The 25,633-nt window shown below is 44.7% G+C and overlaps 1 protein-coding gene across 1 annotated transcript in view; it reads right to left on the reverse strand.

The window, feature by feature from the left end:
• The window catches only part of LOC112575597 (LIM/homeobox protein Lhx9-like), a 66,248-nt gene that overhangs the window by 34,569 nt on the left and 6,046 nt on the right, over nucleotides 1–25,633 (reverse strand). Inside the window, exons 2-3 of the mRNA XM_025257561.1 lie at nucleotides 21,824–22,047; nucleotides 4,817–5,190 (exon numbers count right to left, since the gene is read on the reverse strand). Coding sequence (XP_025113346.1) covers nucleotides 4,817–5,190; nucleotides 21,824–22,047 — 598 coding nt within the window. The remainder of the gene's footprint in view (nucleotides 1–4,816; nucleotides 5,191–21,823; nucleotides 22,048–25,633) is intronic.

Raw genomic sequence — 25,633 nt, forward strand, 5'->3', positions numbered from 1 at the left:
CCAAATGGATGAATGAGTGAGTCAAGGAGTTCCAGAACCTTCACACACCTGAAAGACCGCTCACCCAGGGTTGCTAACCATCCCATCAGCAACCGAACGACTCCTCTGGTGTATAGAATGTCATAATGCTTTCTTGGAACATCTTCAGGCAGGAACAGCACAGGAGGTCCGCCGAAAGCCCCCTGCTCCTCCTTGGGCGACATTGTTCTCCAGTAAAATCAAGCTTATTTGTGTTTCTCTCTCTCTCTCTACCCCAAGAGTTCGTCAGCAGGCCCGGCCCTAACCCTAGGGGCTGCAGTCGCCGTCATTCAGACTTTGATCTCTTCTAGTTGTGGAAGCAACTCTCTCTCTCTCTCGCTGTGTGTGTTGGGTGGGAGAATCGGGTGGGGGTGTGTGAGGCGATGGATGTGGCAGAGGGAGAGAAAGACGGCCCGATTGAGAAGGACAATGAAAACGCCTGCAGGTCCATCCTCTGTCGGAGTGCCCACACATGCTCGTGCAGGCAGAACAGCCCTCTTGCGTGCACGTGCGAGTCCACACGCTCCAACGCGCACGATTTTCCGACCCTCGCCGCTGCGGCCCGCCTCACCGATCGCAAACCGAGTCGCCTGCTCTTTGTAGTCGTCACGTGGGGGGAGGCGAGGGGGCGTTGCGAGTGCTCTCCCTTCGCTCTCCTGCTCACTTAGGCGGCGCACGACCGCCCCCTTAGTTATCGTCCATTCTCGGGTGACTTGCTGACTTTCATCGAGGTTTGAAGACCTGAGACTGCCGCCTTTGTACTTTGATAAATTTGAAACATAAAAAAATAGTGTAAGAAAAGACTGAATAAATCTTCCACTTTCACACTTTTGTCAGATGAAACAAGGGGTTGCACCCGCGGTGGTTGCGGTTCCTGATTCTATTCAAATATGAACAATGTTCTTGTTTTCCAAACATGAAGCACTGCCCGCATTTCACACCAGCACAGAATCGAAGATATGATCGTCTATCATTTTTTTAATTTTAAATTTAAGCTCAGGTTTTTCTACACCATAATCAGAAAGTCAAACGTCCTCCAGAACAGATCCGTGACATCATTATGTTGGTTTCATTCGACAATGGAGGGACGCGGAGGCTGCTGGGACCCGTTGACCAGCTGACCACAACTTGCCCGGTCACCATCGAGACGAAGGGGCAAGGCAGTCAGTCCTCTCCCCCACCCTTGTGCCCCCAACAGGAAGCGCCACGGGAAGTCTCACTTTCAAGCAGGTCTTTGAGAGGGGCGAGCACTGAAGTGGAACAGGAACTCATCCGTATCACGTGACAAAGCCGCTCTCACGTCAAAGGACTGGCACTGCCACTACTACTACCCCACCAAGACAAAGACGACAAACACTCCCACCAGTACCACCGACCGCCATCTTCAATATTCAAAAGTGATCTGCTTGGTTTTTGATGACATAACATCATCAGGGGTGATAATAAGGCCATGACTTCCTCTTCAGTTTTTAAGAACTACAAAGATAAAGCAAATAAAATTACCCACACACGCAAGAGAGAGAGAGAGAAAGAAAAAAAGAAATGAAGGAGCTGTAACAGTTTAGTCAAGAAAATATTCTCCTTAGCCACGAAGGGGTCAGTAAGATAATCTCCCTTTACGAAAGACCAATCTGTCGTCTACACCCCAAACCCCGTAATTTCAATAAACCTGATAACATCTCTCCCTCCCCAAGCAACTTTTCTCTTCTCAGCCCTCCCTCTACATGTGAGGTCAAGGACATGCAGATGACTGCTGAGGAAACCTCGCCTCGTCTGGTCGTTGGGTGCGGAACCTGCTAACAAACCGCTTCGATTCAATCCTCCAAGCACGCAGGCAGGCGGGTGGCGAGGGAGTTCCCCCCTGTACGTAACGTCTGTGAATACCCGAATAAGCTCCCGCTGGTCGAACGTCCCTCATGAGAGGGGAAAGAAATAACACCAGACGAGGGCGCTGGTGTCGATACATCGACATTTTGATTCCAACATGTTGTAGTTAGGACTCTCGGCGAGGGGAAAAAAAACGGTGCTCCCGTCAAAAAGAAATAGTTCTGGGAAAGACAGAGCTGAGACAATGGAGACGTGTGCCTCTTCTGCACTGGTTGTGTGTTTGTCTGTCTGTTTCTATTCTCTGTGTCTACGTGTTTGCATGCCCGGCGATGCAAGATTAAAAAATCACCCTCGACTGTTATCTGTTTATTCCGCTCTCTGTGTGCGCTGGACATGTCATTATCTATGTATTTTGTGGATCGCTTCTATTGTTTTTCTGTCAGTCTGTCTGTTCACCTCTCACATGTGAAGTAAACTCTTACAGGCGACTGGAAATGAGCGACACAGTTTTCTGATGGCACTGAGCCTAGAGGGAAGTTTTAGTGAAGGCACTAGAAAAAGCATCTAGAACTCGATTGCCAAACCGACTGCAGCAGCAGCAGCGTTAAAGAAAAAAAAAAAAAAAAAATTGGCCCTGAATGGACCACACTGCAGCTAGCTCCAGAGCCTTATCAAAGTTTAAAAAAACGAAAACAAACTCGTTAAGCAATAAATATGATAGCTTGCAGGTCAGACTAACCTCGAGTACCCTAGTTCTAATAGCTGACTAATCTATCTCTCAAAAATAACCCACATTTTTTTTTAATATTACTGAACTTAATCTGAACTCACACAGAAGAAATATTAATATTATAACAGTTTCAAAGAGAATGTGTTACCAAATTAGGGTTGATTTAAAGAAAAATTCTTTCAACGACTTTTTTTTTTCAAAAAAGAGAAAGCGACTATTTTCTGCTGAAAATATATTCTCAGGAGAAAAATAAGTTGAACAATAAATTGTCGTTATACGGGGATGTACACTGATGTATAGTGTTACACCTTGGTGTGCAGTGCTGTTTTCTTTCTGCTGCTAATATGCCTGTAGCGCCATCTTCCGATGAAAATCCCACACCAGCAATGGCTTGCGGCAATTAAATGGCCAGTCCCTGAGCAAACAAACCGATTCACTTGTCTGCACTTGAAGCGTGCGACATACAATCTTGAGCACAAAAGAGACATTAAAGATTCTTCGCTCACAAACCACTTTTGCCTCCCTGCCACCCCATTCCCTCTACCCCCATCTAACCTCCCTCTGCGCTCACCAAACATCTCCAGGAGCACTTCCGTCATAATCAATTAACGACACTCTTTAAGTTTTCAATCAGACAGCTCCGCTAAAGAACCGTCTTTATACCTTGATTCCCGGGTACAGCCGTCCGTCTTTATACCTCGATACCCGGGTACAGCAACGAGAACGACAATTTGCCTGTTGCCAACCGCTTACACGCTTTTATAAATCGCAAATACGGGTGGGTGGTGGTTTTTTTTTCACTCTCCTCTTTCCTTACGTAACGGGGACGACGGACCTGCTTCGTGCTCGGCCCGTTAACTGCTGTTTGTTTTGTGAATTATTGATGTCCCTTAGCACGCCAAAAATCAATGACTCCCCTTTTCCTTTTTCTCCATCCCCCACCCCAATCTTTCCACTACCACCCGCTTCCCACCCCACCCCAAACCGCCTTCTCTAGCTCCTTCTTAGCGAGAGTCTCGTCTTTTCTCGTGTTTGGTCTTTCGCTCTCACGTCAGGTGCTGGTCTCTAGCATCTCATCCGAAAAACAAACTGTTCAGGAGAAAAAGCTTCGATAATGACTTGGTTTTACGTGCCGGACAATTTTTCTTGCAGGATTGGTGTCGCCTCGATCGTTACTACTACAGTTTCTACTACAGCAATATCAACCACCACTGCTGCTGTTGTTGCCGTTGTGGTTAGCTCTTATGAATGCAGCTGTATTACTTTTCCACATAATGATGTGAAACTCAAGTTCTGACACTTCGATGTTCACAACGAGGGAGACAGAAAGATGCTCAGAGGAAGTGAAGTGCGAGACGGAGGAAACAGTATGGAGGCAAGCATCCCCCAGAACACTCAAGCACAAGTCACCTCACCTGGATTATGACCTGCTAGAAGGTTTGACACCTCTGTGTTTCCCCGTTATGTGATGATGATCAACTAAAAAAAATTATTAATAAATAAATGCACTACTTTCTCGACATCGGTCACCCCACCCCTTACCCCACCCCAAACAGCTGACTAGAAACTTCGAGAAGAGTGACACTCTCACTGAAAAGTGGGATACTTGCTGCTTTCTGTAGGTGAAGATCGAGACAAGAACTGCGGGAGGTTCAGAGGCTGAATAAGTTAAGAGGGCGAGGGGTTTAAGGGTCAAGGGTTAAGTACGACCCTTTCAAGTGCTGAGCTAAGGACCCTGATGGCGCAGGTGACTGCTTCTACAGAAGCTACCAGGCCCAAGGTCGGTCGAAGGACCGTGTTAAGCATACATGAGTTTTGGTTGCAGTCTGTGTTGACAAATCTTAAGTAAATAACATATTTATTCAGCACAGATTTGTAGTTATAAAGACTCATTACCACTTTTTTTTATTTCTTCCATTTACCAGATTAACCATCCTTTACTCCCGAATGACCGTTTTAGCGTTCATAAGAAGTGAACAATTTTTATTCGCCTGCAATCGTGATTCAATAATAATGGTAGAATAAAACTGATGTCTCGATTCCAGTGTTTGCACATGCGTGTCTTGTGTTGAAGATGCGTGTGGAAGATGCTTGTGTGGGACTGTGATGGAGCCGCTGAACAGTGTGCGCATGCGTTTGTAGAATCATCATCCTTGCGCACATAAATATATATATATACAAACACACTCAAACCTGTGTATAAATATACAAACAAGAATATATTCCAGTTATTAAACTCACCCATATTGGTACATCCATCCCCGTCTGGCAGTGGACTCTTCCGTTTCCGCGGCCTTCCTTTCTGAACGGCGCCCACCCCGTTGTAGAATGGGATGGGTCCGTTGGGATTAGGGGAATGGGTGGAAAGCCCTGCGGGACCTCCGATCCCGGGACTCAAACTCGGGATGTAGTCTCCTTGGAACATGAGCTCATAGTCTGTGCGGCAGTACACCTGATTGTCTCTGAGGCCGAACTCCTCTCCGGGGGTCAAAGTTCGGTGGCAGGCGGTGCACGAGAAGCACATGAGGTGGAACACCTGGTCACGGGCCCGCATCACTAGTTCGTTGGCCGAGATTCCCTGGTGACACCGCGAGCACCTTTTCATGGCGAACCGTCTGAAATACATGGAAAAATAGTCTATGGAGCGTTACTGGCCAGTGTTAAGACTGTGTTGTTATTATTAGTAATATTTAGCGAAAATCTCAATCTCACACTTGTTTGTTTGTGTGTGTGTGTGTGCATATTTTTAATAATTGCGAGAGGGGCTGTAAGTGTCAACGTAAATAAATAGGATAGAGTAATTTTATTTTTAAAGCCGTTAATAATTATTTATGTAACTGGATGTTCTCATGTGACCGAAAAAACAATTTCCTTTAAAGGATAAATAAAGATATTGTACATTTGTATTGTCGTGTATTGTGTGAGAGAGAGAGGAGGGCTCTCTTGCACGTTTGAAAATGTCCGATTTGCGCACGCACCGCTTCACCTACGCGTGCGTACCAACATGTTTACTCCCTCTGCCCCTCTTTAGAGATCCCAGGGTCCCAGGGTCCCACACAGTGTGATTCCTCCTGACCCCCTAGATCGCTCTTGTGAGCACGTGCGCTTAGGGCCGACTTCATGAGGATTCGGAGTGGCCAGAAACGATGGGAGTTCAGCTCCGACGAGAGAATGAGGCCTTTAACAGGGGGAAGGGGAACTTATTTTACCTCCCTACAACACACCCTCCCCCAATACCACGACTCCCCCCATTCTCCTCAAGGACAACTCTTACAAAATGGCCTTCAATGCCAAGCCAGTGCACACTGAGAAAAACGAACGTTTCGGCGTCTGTCTTTGGAGTCTTAAACACAACCAGACTGACTGCGCGCTCCATGGCGGGTCTGCAAGAAAAGCGTTTCCTAACTTCCGGTGGCATAACGGACAGCACCGAGCTTGCACTCTTGGCCTCGTTTGAGATCGCACTCGCCTGCGTGCACAGCGCAGGTGTTGCCCTCGACACAACACGCCATAAAATGGTGGGTCGAAGAATAATTTTCAAAGCTCAAAATATAAATAGGGGGAGGAAATGGCAAAAAGAGAAGTTAACAGGAAAGCCTCGGTACACATTTTTTTGTTTGGAGTTTTTATTTTGTTTGTTTGATTTATTTTCTTCTTGTTGTTGTGTGGTTAAAAAAAAAAAGTGCTTACTGCAGAGAAAGCACCAAACGGACCGAGTGCAAAAGGATGCTGGCCCTGGCTAAAGAAACAGCAAACTGCTTAGAAAAATTCTCGGCGGCTTAGTTGACTGCTCGGCGTTGGCCATCCTGCTAGAACTTAGCGGGCTGCTGTGCGTCCGGTCCCCGTCAAGACTTACATTTCAAACAGCAAGTGAAGCCGAGCCAAGCATCTTCTTTTTTTTCGCGAAACAAGTTACAGAAAACATAAACAAACAAAGGCGTTAATGTAAACTCTTGGCTACTACACCTTGTAAGCCACTTGTGTTTTAGCGGGATCAACGATTTCTGTGGTTTCTTAAAATAAAGTAGAACTAAAAGTAAATCTTGTAAAAACCTGTTGTGGCAGCTAAAATGACACGACATACATGTCATCTATGTCTCTAAGCTCTCTAAGTAGACATATTTATAAATTACCTACTGTGTATTATCTTTTATTGTTTCCTCTATTAGTGTTTTAGGCACTACTATATTTCATTATTATTTACTTTAACGTGTTGTTCTCTTTTTAGGTGAAGGCTAGGAAAAGTTTCAAGACTCACATCTTTCATTGTTAATGAATTGTTATATGACTCGATTAATTGCTTTTTCTTTATACCTCTCATTAAAGAACTTATGCTTGTAATAGTATCACAATCCTTTGTTGAAAATATTTTTTTGGGGGGTTGGGGAAGACTTGTTTGATTCTTATTCCATCTCTCTAATTAATAATTGTTTGATGCTGACACTCTCACTCCGCGGTGCGTTAAGTAATATTCGCCTCAAGAGTCTCGACGAAGAAAGGTGAGAAAATTCTCCTTTAACACCGGATGTCGTGGTTTCGTCCCTTTCATGTTCGTGACGACAACTATAGCTTGAACGTGTGCAGCGCTACAGAAGTACTCGACCCAGGGCGCGAGATTGGGTCAAAGGTGAGGGTCGAAGGTGAGAAACGGAAGGCAAGCTGTAAAGTTTGACTTTGCGAAGCACGACTGGAACGCCGTGCACGCTCCCATGCTTGTGGGTCATCGAGTAGCTCGCTGCATGCCCTGGAGTGCGCATGCCCGATCATGAGAGCGCGCACCTGCACGTGCCAACGCACATGCGCGCGCAGACGCCGTGACGATCTGACGTGCCTCTACACTAGAAGGAGCTCTCCTGGTAGACAAAGAAGAGGGGAAGGGTGGACATAACATAAGTAACAGATGAAAAGATAAGCTTGTGGATATTTTAGATAATAATAATAAAACCTCTCACCACTGTTATAGATTCCAATTAATAGGTTGCCAAGAAAGCTACTTTGATGTGTTTCAAAACGTCAAAACCGCCAGCATGGTAACGTCAGCTTGGTTGTTCAGAACACGGCAAACCGCACCTTAAGGACCTTCTGAACAGGACAAATTTGGACGAAGGTTCGGGCTAAAACTGGCAATGGTTCTGTATGATCATCGTGTAAAAACTTTGGCAACTTGGTTCGACATTGCATCCATATTTGTCCGGTTGTGAACGACCTTTAAAGTCTTGTGAGACTCGGTGTTGCTCCACGTCACCAGACCATCCCATCGCTGCTTGAAGACCAGGCCGATGACAAGGGACCCAAAGCGATTTCTCTCCCACTGCCCACCCACCACGCCAACCCTTTCATACCTTCACAACACATTTTTAGTTTGTGTACGAGGTCAATATTAACGACAAGAGAGAAGTAGGTTCGTGAGTTACACGGCAACTGCTGATGGTGTAAACATTCCCCACTCCCCTCTACCCATTCGCTATAGGTAACGGCGTGTGTTCTCTCATCACTTCGAACAGGAGACCACTTCCTCTGTTTCCCCCAGTCACACCGTGTTCCATTGGAGGAGAATCACAGGACGGCAGTGATTTCTTTGATCACTACCTTCGAAACAGAGCAACTATTAACCTTTTCCCAATAATTTTCATTCCGGTCATCTTTCTTTCTCTCTAGTCTGAAAGAACACACACACTCTCTCACTGTTGGAAGCAAAAAAAAAGAAAAACCTACCCGAGGCATGTGCACGTCTTTCAGTCTAACTTCTATTGTTAACGCCAACGGCTTCGCCAAACATCGCGAGAAAACGCGTGATCCAACACGCGCCTCCCGCCAAGCCGGACCACCTGGTTTCCAGGCAAAACGAAATACCTGTCTTCCTCTTCCCACCCTTTCTTCACATACCCCCATCTCCTCCCAACCCCAACCCCTATCTCTCTGACTTACGAATTCCAACATCCACCACACCCAGTGCTCTCCCTTTCTCCTAGCACGCATAGCCAGATATGACCATTGCGAGGTTCACGTCATTGGAGGAAGGGGATTGGGGATGGGGAATGTCGGGTGAAGGTAGGGGTGGTGTTTTTTTTTTGAATAAAAGGAGTTGGAGGTGCGAAGAAAAAAGGGGTAAGTGCTACCCGCTTCTTTTCTTACTCATCTTACAAAGCCTGGTGAGCACAGTCAGGAAAAGACATCCCAGGCAGCATCGACTCTTGTGCCACCTGCAAGGTATGTGTTGGCCAGATCCTTTTCCTCTTCCTCCAACACTCGTCATGTGTGTGTGTGCCGCGGACAGGCCGGCGGATCACGTACTGCAGGTCCTTCGATCCCCGTCCACGTTGATGTTGCGAAAGCGTTGCACGCTCGTTAATAACGCCGTTAATTGCTCAAGTGCAATCATCAACCTTGGGATCATCAGAAGTATTTCCGATTCTGGTGACAGGTCCGTTAGGAATGGATGCCAAACATTGCCAAGTGATTTGTTTTAATTTTATCCGCAGTAATTTATTTTTCTCCTGCTTTTCAGCATTCCTGAGCGCTGTTCAGAATCTTAATCCAGAAAAAGCACGAGTTAACTACGGGATGCCAGTTTTTCTTACAGTAAATGTGATGAACAGCTTCCTTTGACTTGGGAATGGGATTTACTCCCCTTACCCCTGGTCTGGCTTACAGCATACAACAACTAATGTCGTATGTGGCCAGAGGCGTAATGTATACCACAGACCCTTGTCTACCCCTACAGATGCTCCAACTGCTGTAAGCAGCTAATTCCATCATTTTGTTTTTACTTGTCTCTCCTAAACTGAACACAAAGCTGGTCTCCTCTTCCAATCAAAATTAGTGAGGGAAGCCACTTTTGTAATTCTTTTGTAAAGCCAATAACAACAACATCAACAACAATAGCAATTTCTTTGAGGGAAAAAAGTCGTTATACCCTCCCAGAAAAAAAAACGTGTGGTCAAGAAATCAACAAAGCAAAAGGCAGGGTGGAGAAGAAATCACATCAGTGTTACTTTCAAGACTGTCCATTTTATTCTTTCAGCCATTAGCATCTCCGTGCACTGTTCAAGACGGAAGACAGAACAAAAAAGCCCGATGAAGTGGAGAAGGGGAAGGTAACCTTACGGACCAAGAAGTCAGGATCCTTGTGGGTGCGCCTTCTGCGCATGCTGGCCGCGCATGTGCGTGGCGTACCTGCTACACGTGCGCGCAATAGCGCGCGGCAGGAAGCGTTGGCAGGCACGTGCGAACTGTGGGTGGCGGATGTCGCGATGGCCGTTTGATGAACAGCACATCCCACCCCTACCCACCCAACCACCCCGGACCACGCAGAAGATCAACTGCAGCAGGAAGAGAAGAAGGAGGATGCGGGAGAAAGAAAAAAAACCACCTCTGCTCGAGTAAATATTGGTCATACGAATGCAGGGTAGACAGTACCAAGAAGTTTACACAATATCGTCCGGCTGCTATGATCATTCATCACTACCCCCTCAACCATCCACCCTATTAAATCCTTTAGTCTCCGATCTGAAGACTATCACAGGAAAGAAAAGTTTGGGGTGGAGGGGAGGCAGGGATGTAAGGATGGGAGAGGAAGGTGAGGACTTTCAGCACATGGCCGTAAACTAGGCTCAAGCTCGCGGGATGTGGGTCAGGATGACAAAGCTGCACGGTGCACGTGCGAATCGTTCCTGCGTCCCCACCCTCCATCTTCCCCAATCCCTCTCTTTTCTATTTTATTGTTTACAGGATTTTGTTTTTCCTTTCCTTTTTTCTTTTTGTTTTGCAAACGACCTATGCTTCAAAGCAGTGGTAGGTTGCATAGGCGTTCATATCTCTTTTTTTGTTCATAAACCATAGTGTAGGAGCCTGGCCACCCCGTAAGATTTAAAGGCACGTGTCTCTTGGCAGGATATCCGAGCGTTTTTGCAGTCCTGCAGCAGTGTGGATACGAAATAAACAATAAATCGTTGAAATGTGTTGCGATCTTCTATATAATCTATATGATCTTCATTGTACTCCAAAACTGCAGAAGGTGAAAGGTAACTATTGCAGGTATATTTTATTTCTCCGAGAAAAGGTGCCATCACCGATATGAAGATACCCTTTATTCAATGTTACACCTCGATATATTTCTTTTGCAGATTCATTGTTAAAAGAACTTAATGTGTACATCGCTACACACACGTTTAGTTGTTTTGTTTTTATTTAGGTTTTGCTGTCAGAAATTATTTAAGTTATTCCCAAATTTATTTATTACTCCAGCCATAAAAATATTCATTACTATTAAAATAATTTCACTTTCCCAGCAGTGAAAGAAAAACCATAATTTTGAAAAAACACGGTCATCGTTGGTTTTTGATTCGAAATAGACATATTTTACCAACTCAGAAAATAAGTGGTTCCTTTGGCAATAAGAACAAAGATAAATGAGGTTAGAAAGTTGTATGTGAGCGATGAACAAGAGCTTTGCTTCAGAATTGCTAAACGGTAGAAACCTTTTGCTGCATTTCATCTACTTCCGAAATATTCTGAACTATTGAAAGCTTTTTTTGTATTATTTTGTCTGCTTCTGAAATACGCGGACCTGCGATCAACACGCGCTTTGGAATCCAGAGGAGCTGACGTCCAGAAACTTGTCCAGCGTCTTCAGACCGGTTCGCCGTCCCCTGCCACTCTCCTCCGCTCCAGCCCCATCCACTGCATCGGCAAATACGGGCAATCGAGATGATTATTATTATTAAGAAGCGATCACCAATCGCTAGCTTAGGTCGAGACGGGAACGGCCCGAGGACAGGACCCAAGCATTTAACGCTAACACCCGACTGAGTACTCGTGTCATCTAATACCAGCTTTAACTCCGCAAAGCCTCCACCGCGGACCTGATTAAAAACTCGCCGACGCCTCGTCAACCTGCGGGGCGTGAGTTGTCATCCGTGGTTGCCAAGAGCCACGCGGGCTGGCAACAAACAATAATCTTGTTTGGCCGTCGGACCGGCAGCCAGTGATTAAATCAAAAACTGCAGCGCCGAGGCCAAATTGCTCGTCTGGGCGATCAGACGGGTTAAGCAGAGTCGCCCAAAGCTGTTGGCCATCACCACCACCACGTGGAGCTCTTCATCAGTTGGAAGGAGCGGGTGAGAGAAAGGACGGGGAGGGTATTGGTGTTTAACGCCGAGTCAGCAACTAAGGGTATACCACAGAAAGGTAGCCAAACTTTTCTTGTACACTCTCTGCCAACACAACGAGAGCTGCTGACGTCATGAAGGCTACAGCAAGCACCTTGCAGGTGTTCGCCTCTTAGCGTTTTACCATGCGCGCGCATGTCTGGAGCGTAGCGAGCGGTCTGACCAACGAGTTCTTCAGCGCGCAGCTGGCAGGAGCACAAGAGAACTGGCGAAAACAAACAGCGCGGAAAAAACACCAACAGCAGAATCCACAGCAACAGTCGCAACAGTACGAAAGTACTTGCTGTGAGACTCGCCCTCTCAACATGTTTGGCCAACTCCAGCCACCTTCACCTTCTGAGTGAATATATACGACTCGTGAGCGCATTTCACTTTGTGTTGCTACCAAGATAAGGTGACCAGACGTTTCGGGGGTGAAAGCGGGACAAGTGCCGATGATGGTGTCGTCACCGTCAAAAAACGCCGAAAAAAGTGATTTTTAAAGACAACCGGGACATTTGATGGACTTTCCAGAAAGCCAGAAAGCGGGACATTGGGCTTCCAGCCCGATATTCAGGCGGGACACGAGGTCAAAAGCGGGACTGTCCCGCCAAATGCGGGACGTCTGGTCACCTTATACCAAGAGTACGGAATAAAACTGGAAAGAATAACTATTTAAAATAAATAAATAAAGTCAGCGTTGTCAGACCCCACTTGCAGTCGTGAGAGAGGGAGTGGTCAGCTTAGGAATGTTGACATCCGACTACACCCGCGTCTTATCTCGACAACAATGTTAGGGTGCAGGGTGGCTGGAGACGTCGCAGCTGTCAGGTCCGGGCACTGAGCACCTGCAGCTGTCTCTGACAGCAGACCTGGGGCACGTAGCATGGAGCCTTCGTCTTCTACAATCCGATGTGGAGATTAATGTACGGTCGAACGTGAGATATCAGTCCTCGTGCAACCCATCCAGGTACTTCAAGACTTACAAGGGCACCATGCATTGAGTTTTTGTTTGTTTGTTTTGTTTTCCTTTAAGTTCTGTAAGTTGTGAATTTTGTTAAGTTATTACCTTTAGTAATTTGTCGCAGCAAAGAATTATTGTCCTTGCTGACGAGGATAATGGGATGAAGCCGATAATTTATTGCGATGATGATGGTGTGTGCGAGAATACACACCTCTCCACTGAGAACAATATCCACAGTCTGTCGCCATTCATCCAGCCGGATGCAGTCCACATTAATTTACACCTCCCCACCCAGCTCCCTCTCCCAGCCCCATGCACAGGGTTGAAGATACCTTTCCATGTCCAGTTGATCCTGTCTGCATTAATTGTCATCTGAGACACCTCCATGCCGGCTCGGCCAAACGTCTGTTTAGCCTAAAGGAAATTATCTGGAATCAGTGTTTTCCTCCCTGACTTGCTAGGATGAAGGAAGCCCAGCTAATGCGCTTTTTTGAGGATTGGTACGGGATAGTAACAGGGAAGACTAAGATGGGCCAGAGGGAATGAAGAGAAGAGATGAAGGTTGGTCGAGAGAGTGAGAGAGGGCGAAGGTTGGCGGAGAATTGGAGAAAGGGAATTGTCATATCCATCGCAAGTATAGAGCTGGAAAATATAAAGCTGGAAATGCTTTATCCACTATGCTCTTCTACGTTTTAAGTGACAAGTACCAATGTAATTGTTATGTATGTATAACCTAGTAGTCTTATTCTTATGTAACTAATCGCGAGCACGTGCGTATGGTTTAGGTATGTTTCGTTCACCAATCTTATCTATGGCTATGCATGTTATCACAAGCACGGATATTTTAGGTACGCGACCAGGTACCAACAGAAGACGGAAATGTAATGCAAGCACATACAGATGATGGGGTAGGTGGTTCCAGTGTCTGATGTGCTTGACAATAATCGTCGTTGACGAGAGAGACAGAACTGAGCTCCTTACTCTGTGACGTATGATCGAGAGCAAGGTGGCCTCCGAGACAATGTGATGCACATAATCCACAACTTGTAGAGATACATCTTGCGTTTAGTCATGCGAGAGACAGAGAGAAGACAGAGAGAGAGACAGAGAGAGAGAAGACAGAGGCGTAGGAGGTAGCATGAAGAGAGTAGGTGTGTGAGAAGCAAGGAGATCTGTTGGAGCTCCTTCTGGAATACTGCAAGAGTGCGCATAAATTCCTGATGATAGTCCTAATCAGGCCTCGTTTTATGTTACTTCTTGCTTTAATATCGCAAATAATTTGTCCGACAGGTGGCGTTGATCGCTGGCCTCACGCGGCTCGTGCCATCGCTTACGATCACCCCCTACCCTCCACCCTCGTTTCCGGCCACGTACCTTCACCGATGTTTCTCGAAAGACTGAAATGTCGTGGGTGGCACAATTTATTCTTTTCTTGTGGGGGGTGGGGGAAAAAGAAGGTGGGTGGGTAGAATGTGTCACCCGCAATAAGGCGGGTGTACAGGACGGGAGAAACAAGGTCTTGAAATAGGGTAAATAATTATAGGGAAACAATTAAAAGAAAGTATTTGGAGTTGAATGGCCAAGATAAAGATTTTGAAAAACTGCTTTCGGAAAGAATCCTTTCCTGTGGGCTTGACGTCGTGGAGGCCTTACCAAGTTTAGCAAGTGAAACCTTTCACCTTTGAATATAATGAAACCTTTCACAGAGTGGTCAAGCATTTGTCCATATTTGACACTGAAGGCTACAAGTGTTTCGTTTTGTTTGGCAACAGGTAAGGAACAGCACGTTTAACATACTGATCAAAGAAAGAATTTGCAACATCTAATACCTGGAAGAATTCATGTTTTCAGGAAAAAATTCTAAAAATTCTAAAAACAGCAGTAATGATAATTACCAAACATAATGCCACAGTACTCGCCGGTTATGTGCAGTGCACAAAAATCCACCGATCTTCAGAGACGCAGACATCTGGTATGTGTAAGAATTTCGAGACTCGCGAAATCACCTTTCAAGAAAATGGTTTGTCCAGGTTCTGAATGCCTTATCCGACAGCGTGTCTGGCCAGGGAGCTCTAGAAACCTCTCCAGGTCTCTCTTCAGAAAAGCGTTTTGAGATGAAGTATGGTTGAAAGACGGACTCCTGAAGTCTGAGGCATGATTGTTAGACGGTGAAGTACCCGCGATGATTTTTCTTCTCATTGTTCCGCTTGAGAGTCGATCGCCTCCACTCTGTGTTTATTTACGTCGCTTGCAGCGGTGTGTGTCAAACCTCTTCTATCCGCTTTTAATTAAAACCTTGCCTAACGGCTTTTCAGGTGATTTGTTCCTCTGTTATCTCAATGAGACTCTGTCTCTCTCTCTACACTAAGATGCTCCTCGCAGGGCTTAAACAATAAAACGAGGATGTGTGAGAAAGTATCATAAGGTGTTTATTTGACTGTACGTGTGTGTGTGTGTGAGTTTGTGTACATGCGTACGTGCGCGTGTGAGAGAGCAAGCTTCAGTTACATAAAAGAGTTTCATTGTCTTTCTTTTCTAAGAAACAAAAACTGTGGAGACCCCACCCAAACTTAAATAAACCCGATATCACTTCGTTCGACTGTAACGTTTCTTGAAGGGCCGTTGGCAGCCATTGATCACACAACAGTTTCTTTTTTCAGTGTGTGTACGCGCGTGCTTGCGTGCGCACGTGCGTTTCCACACACACAGACGTCCTAGCTTAGCGCGTGTACTAACATTCATACTTCTTTCCTCACCCCAAACCTCTCCGATGATTCCTGTCAACGACCCTCACCATCCGTGTCCTGCACGAAGATGTTCTGAACGCCATCTTGTCTGGCCGGCCTTGAGAGGTCGCTTGCACTGAGGTCACGCGGTCAGACCACCAACAAAGGTCGCATGATGACGTATTAAGAACTGATGACGTTTAAATAATTGATGACGAATTAATTAGTGGTCGGGGGATGGATGGAGAGGGACCTGCACCCCTCACACCCCGCGAGCTTGTTAGCGCACCCCGCGTGCTTCTGCAAGAACGACTCGCCATCCGCGATAATCGAAAGTGTTCTGCATACAGAAAGAAAAAAAAGAGAAGAAAAAAGAGAAGAGAAACAAGAGGAGAAGAAGGAGAAGAAAGGTTGCAGTTTCGTTCAACAATCTTTCTTTTGTTGCTGCATCAAAGGAGAAAAAGCTTCTCCGATGTGACGACTTGAACGGTGCTCTCAGGAAAAACTCTCAAAAGACTGTTTGTTGTATTTTGCATGGACAACACACCCCCACCCTTCACAGCCTAGCCTTTCCCACTCTCCACCCCTACCCCCCACCCCAATTTGCCATCTTTTACGTTATCGACCAGTTCTCGGGTTGTTGTTTTTTCATCGAGCGGACTGATGTTTTATGAGATACAATATGTTACTGTAACGGCGAGAGCATCAGTTGTCTGCTCCTGCTCTTATATTAAGGGTGGGGACAGCCAGGTATTCTCTACCCAGCTTTTTCTCTATGGTCACCATCAGCGTCACCGTCAACACCATTGGCAATTTGCTTTGCTTATTGCATCGTTGTCATCATCAGTAACAGCTGATCCTCCATAACCCCGAAACACATCCACCCAGGAAGATTAACCCTTCTCACCCGATTCTGTTTTTTGTTTGTTTGTTTTTTTGCACGAACCTTCCAGAGACAGTTTTCAACGACCACGACCGTCTGCACCTACATGTGACAGTGTATCGGCTACTGATGGACATCACGTGACTTGGCTGAGACTGAGTCCAGTGGCCTCTTCATGTCCTCACATTTATTACCTGTGTGCTCACCCGTCTGTGGGTTCGGACAGTGTAGTTGCAAGCATGTATGTTTGCGTGCGTGCCTACCGGTGTATATGCGTATTCGCATAACTCTAAAAGGACGTGACAATTCGTATTTATTAACCTGTCCATCATTGCTAAACACGGGCGCTCCTCCTTGTATGTGTGTGTGTGCTCTCCCAGCTACAACTAGACACCCCCCAACACACACACACCTACCCGCCCCTTCAGACTCGCTTTTTACAGATATGCTATTTCACGATATAATCCTTATCACAAAATATTACATTACCAAATTACGAACTTATTGGACGCCCCCTTGTGTGCCCTTCGTGAGGCGTGTCTACTGTCACTACCTCCCCGCCCTAACCCCCCAGCCCGCCGCGCACCCGTTTCCCCTGAAGGGCCCGCTGCGGCATGCGGAAGCATCACCCACCCGGTTGCCAGCACCCCGCTACAGAGAAAGCGATACTTCTCGCTACACAGATGTAGCCGGTAACACGCGATAAGCCGTTAGTACAAAGCGGCGGCTGTCAGCGTCAACAGTACCGACGGTCCGCTCTCCTTCGGCGAGGGTAACGAATGTGTGGACACGATAATCAGGCCATCAGCAAACACCATCAACAAATAAAAAAATAGGATGAATAAAGACCTTTTCTTTCTCTCTTTCTCATTCCTCTCTCTCTCTCTCACACGCGCGCACACACACACACGCGCGAACTTAAGAAGAAAAAATTATTCTGGGTCAGATGAAAAAAAATTCTTGTGTGTCCTCTACGATGACGACGTCAATGAGACGAGATGCACATCGCCAGATCAGAACTGCTTGTTGTGCGCGAAGGGTAAACACAGGACAACAATGGGGCCGGCACCGATCAGTCCCGCGACCAGATCTCCATCGATCCGTCTTATTGGATGATGAATAAACGTATTAGTAAAGCCCTTGACAGCTAATTATTTCCCCTTGTCGTGATTATCGTTCTTGGAAAGATTTCCGCTCTGCGCGCCGGCAGGTAAGAAAAGAAGTGTGTGTTTGTGCGTTATTCTCTCCCTTCGTGCACTCTCGATCGGTAAGGAAGAAAAGTTTTTTCTCTCGTTTGACGAGAAAGGAGGTGGGGGTGAGGGGTATAGGGTGGGAAGGGGGAGCACCTCGCGAGTTCTTTTGTTGCTTTCTGGCTTTGTTTGCGCGGGTGGAGGAGCGGGTGGAGGCACGTCGCTAGAGGGCGGGCTGCTCTCTTTGTTGTGGTGGCGGTTGCCGGTGCTGTTTCTTCTTGCTGGAGTAAGGTTCGATCCGCCCCGGCGTTCTGCAACATTCGAAGTTTGCGCGTGTGAACTGTCTTTACTGTCCGTCTTTTTCATCCTGTTTCTGTTTATCTCCCCTTGTTAAGGTTTCTTTTGTGTCCTTGACCACTCTCGTTGTGGTTCCTGTCCTCTTTTCTTCGCAATTATTTCTTCGTTCCGCGTCACCTTGATTGCCACCTTCGTGTTTCTTTCGGTCGACTCGCTACTTGCCTCTGTCCTCTTATGTCCTCTCTGTATCCTTTTTTAGTCTTCCTTTCTTCGCCACATTCTTCTTTTTCTTTAAACTTCTGATACCCTCTGTTCATGAATATATAAAACTTCTCTATTTCCGCTGCATATTTTTCTCATCTTCTTTGCTCCACTTTCTGTCTTTCATTCGTTTGTTTTGTGGTTGACACTTTCTTCGCTGTTTCAATATTGTAGTTTCTGAACTACTTATGCTACTTATGCTAGTTGTCTTAAGACAGTCTCTATATTGCTGATGCCTCTTAACTGGTTTTCTCTAAACGGATTGGTTCTATATTTTGTCTTTAATCTAGTTTTTCTCTAGACTGGTTATCTGTATTGCTATTGCCTCTTAACTCTAAGTACTTACTTAATTGAAATTAAACATATTGCTGTTAGAAATGCACTGATAAGGTTTAGGTTAGGAGTTAACAACATAAACTGTCTACTGCCTCCTTAAAATGCCTCCATTACAATTGTAAGGAAACAGACTTACATTTTGTGTTTATGAAAATGCAAAAATATACGACTCTGTACATTTATGAAACATTCTATAAATATTCTTCTCAGTTTCGTTTATTTCCAAATATGTCTAAAATTAATCCAAAATGTCGCCTACTTTCTTGTTAAAGCACAACAGAGAACAAATATTTTTTTGCAAATTATCGTTAATAACAAATTAATGTATGTTGTAATTTTAATGAATTAAGGGTACTATATTTATGAATTTTATATTTTTATTTGATTCTCTCCACCCACTCCTCCAAAATCAGTTATGGGCATGAGCCTACCGAATATAGAAACTGTCATTGTGATATTGTCTTTGAATTATTGGCTCTGCATTTATGCTGTGTCTATATTGTTATTGTCTCTCAAATTATTATCTCTTTCTTGCCGTTGTCTTTATAGAGGTCGCCACTGTATTGCTGTTTTCTCAATACGGGTGGAATCTTTACCGCTGTTGTTTCTTGTAACTGTTGTTGTCTCTATACTCATTACTTTATTATTGCTCTTCTATCTAAAATGATGATCCCTGTATTATTCTCTCGTGTTTCTTCAACATCGGATGTCCGGGCATCGGAAAATATGAAATAAAATAAATAATCACAAGAAAAATACATAAGTAACTATAAACATGTCACAGGACGTTTGCAAGCGTGCATGCTCGCATGTTAGGGGGCAAGAAATCGTCTCTACCATCCCCACCACCACCTCCTCCTACTCCTCGTTCCATAAAGTGTCACGTGACATGGCAAGGGGAAGCGGAAGAGAGAGAGAGTGTGTGTGTCATGTACTATAAATGCCACTCTCTGACATGACACAGGCTTGCCACGGGCTCCGGCCAACAGACATGCGCGTGCACAGCCGTTGCGTTAAGCGGACCTGACTGGCAGGCGGGCTGGCAGATAGCGCGCGTTCGCTCACCCGTTCGCTCAGCCGTCCGCTGCAGCGACAACACGTGCGTACGTGAGTGTGTGTATGTGTGTCGGTGTGCGCGCGTGTTTATTTATATGTGTGTGTGTGAGTATGTTCGAGAGTGCATTTGTGCATCTGTGCATGTACATGTGTATGCGTGTATGCGTGCGCACCTGTATGTGTATGTAGGTGAGTGTGTGTTTATGTGTGTGGCTTTGTCTATGTTTATATGGGCACTCGTACACCTGCGGCACACCTTGGAAAGTGCAATTGCTCTGTAACCACACGGACAAGATCATCATCATCAACACCACCGCCATCTTCATCGTTTCCATCATCATTATAGTTATCGCAATCGAAAAGGCGAGAAAAACTTTAACATCCACATTAAGGCATAGGTGTCGCTGCGGCTGTTCTTGATGATGAGGCTGCTCTACGGGAGCCAGCGGCAGGCCACTGCAGCAATGGTGGATGGTGCCACGCCCCCGCAAGCAGCAGCAGTAACAGAATTCATCGACACCAGCTCTAAAGATGTTAGTGTACAGAGGGAATCTATGGAACTGTGGAACTGACCACAGTACGTCATCAGAGAAAGAATGGAGGACGGTCAGTGTGGCCAAGCTGGTGGGTTGGGGTCATTGTATGACAGAGGAACAGTGGCTATCCACGGTGAGCGTAGCAACAGTTAGTAACAGGATGTTGGCCACGGCAAGAAGACCTCATGGACCCGTGTATGTGACCTCAGGGTCACATCGCAAGACATGGTCGCTGTATCATGGACAGATATGAGATAGAAGTTGACACCATTACATCCATTCATTTCAGTGCCCTCAAGGTCTTTTTCTTTTTAGAAAAGAAAACTTAAAATAAAGGTGTATGGACGTGTTCAAAGGGTATTAAAGTGAAAATCCAAGTAAAATAATAACAAATCAGTTTTGCTTCTAAGGAAAGAAAAAAATGTCCGGTTGCAACGTTGGTGACAAAAGCTTCCGCAATCTGTGACATCCGTAACCCTGGTGACTGGCTCTTGTAGAGACAAAAAAATAATCTACAGCCTCCTCCTCCTCTCCTGTATGTGTGTGGCTAGCTCCTACTTTGCGGGTAAAACTCTGGAACGATACTGCAGTGCAGATATGCTTGCAATCTAGAGTTAATTTGTTTTCCGAAAAAGTAAAGGAAAGAAGAAGGAGGAGAAGAAGGAGAAGAGTCGAGAAAAATCACGTAAAAATCACGTAAAGGGTTCGTTCCGTTACAAGCAGCAACAACGTTCAGAGAGCGAGGCACGTTTCGCTGTTTGCTTTTTCGTCCCCTTGACAACACGAGAAATCTTTACCAGCGCAGGAGTTGGCCAGATCGATGAGTTTCCTTTGTGCAAATGTTAGCCTTAATCTCGGATTGGATTTACAGCAAAAACAATGCGCCGTACTGATAAGCCAGCTAACGTCTCTTCTCACCCGTTGGCCTCCAAAGGCTTCCGTCGATGAAGCGATAGAAGATACAGCTATGAGGGTGAAACGGGAGGAATAGAACAGCTGGGAGGTGGGAAGGGGAGGAAAGGGAAAGACTAAATGACAGAAAAAAATAAAAAGATCAGACAGAAAAAAGAAAAGGAAAAAAATGACAGAGTAGTCCTCAGAAAACGTAGAGAAGGAAATCGTAAAAAAGGAAGGAAAATATGCTATTGAGATTACGGTTGAATGATGAACAATGTTTGATGCAATGATATTGGTAGCTGTAGATGACTTCAACTGTGCGCCGTTTCTGCCAGTTGTTTGTTACAATTTATATTACATTATATAATATGTCATGATACAAATAATTTGTTTGTTTTATAAATTTTGGAGCTTTGTTTTGTTCTGTCCGCTCTGCAATAAAAACGGTTCTCACTATGAATAATGCTGTAACTCCGATGTGATGATCTATTGACAGAGTTTTGCTGTTGATCATAGAGGGGATTAAATTGTTTATCATTATTATGTACAGAATTGTGCAATAAAGCCTTTGACAACTAAATTTGAGCATTGATTGCATATGGATTCCAGCCTAGAAAAAAAGCCACTCCAATAAACAAGAGAAGTGAACACTAAACAAAAGAGGATTGAATGTCAACGAAAGAGATGCATACATATGGGAATATTACTGGTTATTAAGAAAATACATATAAACATGAGAAGAACACGTCCACCAAACAGACTGGCACATATGTGAACACGAAAAGTGAACACATTGACTTGACATGAACATAAGAATGCAGAGTCGACCATGGCCACGGAAAGAGGGTTAACATCGTTGAACACAAGATGTGAACATACATGAACAAGAGAAAGTGAACGCTCACACAAGGCTCCATCATACTCCCTCTCACCCTCCACGACGATTGGCTCACCTGTAATAGTCCTCCTTGCAGTAGATCTGTCCGTCTCGAGCAAAGCACGTGAGCTCGGAGTCGAGGCGATAGTGACAGTCGCTGCACGTGAGGCACTGCACGTGCCACTGCTTGTCCACGGCCTGCAGGTAGTAGCGGTCCACGATGCGCCGCCCGCACCCGGCGCACACCCCAGGGGGCTGCTCGTCGCCGGACGCACCCCCACCCATCAAGGGGGGCCCTCGCTGTAACAAGGACCATAACTCTGTGGTTAGGAGATCTTCAGCAGAACGATAGATGTAGGTGGTGAAGTTAAAGGTCGTCTAAAATCAGTAAAGTTTTTGACTGATGGGATATGAGGACGGATCAGTTTAAATGCAAAATAAAAAAAAAAAAAAAAAAAAAAAAAAAAGCGATGTTTTTCATTTCAGAAATGTATTGTTTCTATCCAGTACCTGACACACGCTCTAACAGACATTGGCAGATAACCACTCGCGCGGGGACACACACAGACACACACATAGACAGAAACAGAAAAACAGTCAATCCTTTTGGTAATTGCACAAGAAATTTACGAAACAAAATTGTCATTTGGAGACAAATGCACTAACAGACTAAGCATCTACTCCAAACACCACCACCACCAAAAAAACAAAAATAAAACAAAAACAAAAAAAAAAACCCACAAAAAACAAAACAAAAACCAAAAAAGAAAAAAAAACAAACAAACAAAAATCCCCGTCAACCTTTCTGACAAATCCACAATCAACATAAAAACAAACTTGTCAACTTTTTTTTGGACACGTGCATGAGCATTATAGGCGTCTACACAAAGCACAGCTGCCAGGCCTTTGACAAGTGCATAAATAGCAAAGGCAGCTATGCAAAACAAAGCTGTCAACCTGTTTTGACAAAAGGTTGTAATTTCACTAATTCCCTTTCCTCTTCTCCGTCTTTCCACGTTGCTATTTTTATTTCACCCTCTCTTTCTCTCTCTCTCTCTCCTGTCCCCTTCATTATCCAAGGAAGAAACAAAAAGACAGTTGTTCAAGAAAAATTATCTCAAACTTTACTGATCTTTGTTGAAAACATGCTCGTGTTTTAAACACACACAAACACACACGCGCGCGAATCGCATGCCCGTACTCCAGCCACTGAGCACCCCGTCTCAGTTTTTCAGAGTTGTTTATCTCAGACCAGAATCCCCGACACCGGCTCACAAGGAAAACAGTTTGACATGTCAGAATTTTCCCCGTGGGTGGAAGCGTATCTCGAGGACTATCCCACCCACATACGTCCCCTCCCCACCACCCCACTGACTCTACTCTACCCACTCCTCCTTCCCCTCCCTCCCCTCTCTCTCTCGTTGAGAAGTCAAAATATGTGAAAGGGGTGCGACCGGAGCAAAATTGAATTTCTAACCGTTTAAAAATTGAGTGCAAGTTTTTCTTCACCTGCCGCGCGAAATATGTAAATCGCATCAGTGGCGGGCCGGCGAAAATCCGATCCGCGATTTTGAGTGCACTTTCTCCTCCATGTGGAACGCGGTGTCTCCAATGGGCGGTTTAGTGGTGATATCGAAATTCATAACTGGCAGACGAAACGAGCAGTGCTGGCATGCGAGACAGGGCGGGTAGGGACACTTGCAGAAATTTGTTTTGATAGCTGGTTGAAGCCCGTACACACTCACTAATCGCGGGAGGTTGAAGGAGGAAATGGGTGGGTTGCGAGAGGGGTAGGAGGGGGCGTGACTCGCATAAGTCTTACTCCTTATCTCCCCTTACTTCTCTCCACTTCATCAACCCTCCACTTCCCCCCCTCCATCAACCTTACTCCCCAGTTCTCTTAAACACCCTCTCGCGTGGCTGTAGCTCATATGGAATCATTTCTTTTACTGCTGAGAAGTTGTTTCTTGGGTTGCTGTGCTTCTTTCAGTCCTTCAAGAAATGTTCTTCGCGCTCTTGCTACACCAATCCTCGAGATCTTCTAGATTAAACATTTTCTTGTTTATGTGTTGGCCCATTCATTTATTTTCCCCTTCCATACCACAGTTTTAGCTTCCTTCTTACTTTCACTTTTTCATTTAGTTATTGTTTACTTTTGATTTTTTTCTTTGCCTTTATCGTTGACATTAAAAAACTTTTTACCTTCCAGAAATCTTTTTAATGCTACACTGTCCTTTGTGAAGATAGGGACATTGCTGACGTTTTTTTTTTTTAATTTAAAAAATCTGTTTTGGAATCTGTAAACATACATTGAATCAATGTGGGGTTGTTTTTTTAGGGATAGGGGCTATGAAATAGAAAAAGTTGTGTAGAAACCACGCGCGCGCACAAACACAGGATCGCACGTACAGATAAATGTTTGTCTATCACTCTCCACTGTCAATCAAAAATGTTAATAATTCATAGGAGTTTTAGAAAAATTATACTCCAGAGGACTACGTACATCCCACTACAAGATGTAATCAGAATATTCGAGCAACGAAAATATACAACTCGCAAATTTTTATCCACAGTTTCTCTTGCGTTCCTTCTTCGTTTTACGAGAACCGATTAACCGATCTCACGAGAAAAAAAAAGAAAAAAAAAAAAAGAAAAAAAAAAAAAGAACAAAAACACAAAAACATTGCGAATATTCAATCCGAACATTTTTACAGACATGTAGAGGCACGAGCTATCCTGAATTTCTTACCCCGTAAGTATTCTGGGTGCTTCTGGTTTAAACTCTTGTCTTAATCTTATTCAGCATCTTTTCAGAAAATGTTAAAAAAAATTACACCCATGAAAGAACATTAAATTATTTTAAAAACACGTGTTTCAAACGTTTATAAAATACTCCGCTCTAAACGGCGTTAAACGGAATCGCTGTTTAAAAGCCCACCTGGTGATTAAAGGCTGTAATTGCCATAATTCAGTGGGCGAGTGCGACTTATTGTGTTTGGCTGACATGATTTGCTTTACTGCTGTGTTTGATCTTCTCCACTTACATCCTATAAACATTGAAAATGATTTTGTTTTTTGGAAGTTTGCCCTTAAGGAGAGGAATGGCTAATAGTTGCGAGGAGACAAAGCAACAGTGCACACACCCAAACAGTCGAGCAAATAATGAGGGGAAAACTGTTTGTTGAAGTGCAGATCAAACGGTTCAAAGTAATGACGTCCGCTTTAACGGGATACACTGTTGTTTTAGAATACACATGGTTTCCTTTTCTGTGTTTTGTTTCAGAATTCCACACAATGTACTTAAAATGGATGCTTTGCTCACAACAGTAAAAAGCGAAAAGTAAGAGAGTTTAGATATCTTACTCTGGCCTCAATGTGACAAACATCGATTAAAAAGCGTGATATAAATAAAAATTTAAACGCGGTATTTAGTTTAAAAAAATTTAAAAGGCCATTCCAAAGAAAAAGAATCACCTCGACTGACTTGTTTATGTGTATATACAAAAATGAAATACAGCAAAAGTAATATTCAGTCAATCATTGCGAAAGAGTTTCTCAAGAAAAAGACAAGAGACACAAGAATAAAAGAATTGCTCTTGTGAAGGATACTTGGAGTACACACAAAGTGACAGTAAGATAGCACGTGACAAGTAGATGTCCTACACATAAGTGTCGCCTGTAGTTTTCTGCAACTTTCTTAACAGCAGTGTCTTTTTCCTCTTTGTCTCTCCTCAGTTTTCAACAGGTGACATCATTGACGACAGTGTGCTTATCGGCGTAATTATCATCCTCATCGTCGTCGTCATCGTCATCGTCACATTATCATGGTGATAGTCATTGTCCACTCACAACACTTTCAAGCAATTTTCTTTCGAAGTCGCCGGTG

Source organism: Pomacea canaliculata, linkage group LG11 (genome assembly GCF_003073045.1).
Source record: "Pomacea canaliculata isolate SZHN2017 linkage group LG11, ASM307304v1, whole genome shotgun sequence".
NCBI lineage: Eukaryota > Metazoa > Mollusca > Gastropoda > Architaenioglossa > Ampullariidae > Pomacea > Pomacea canaliculata.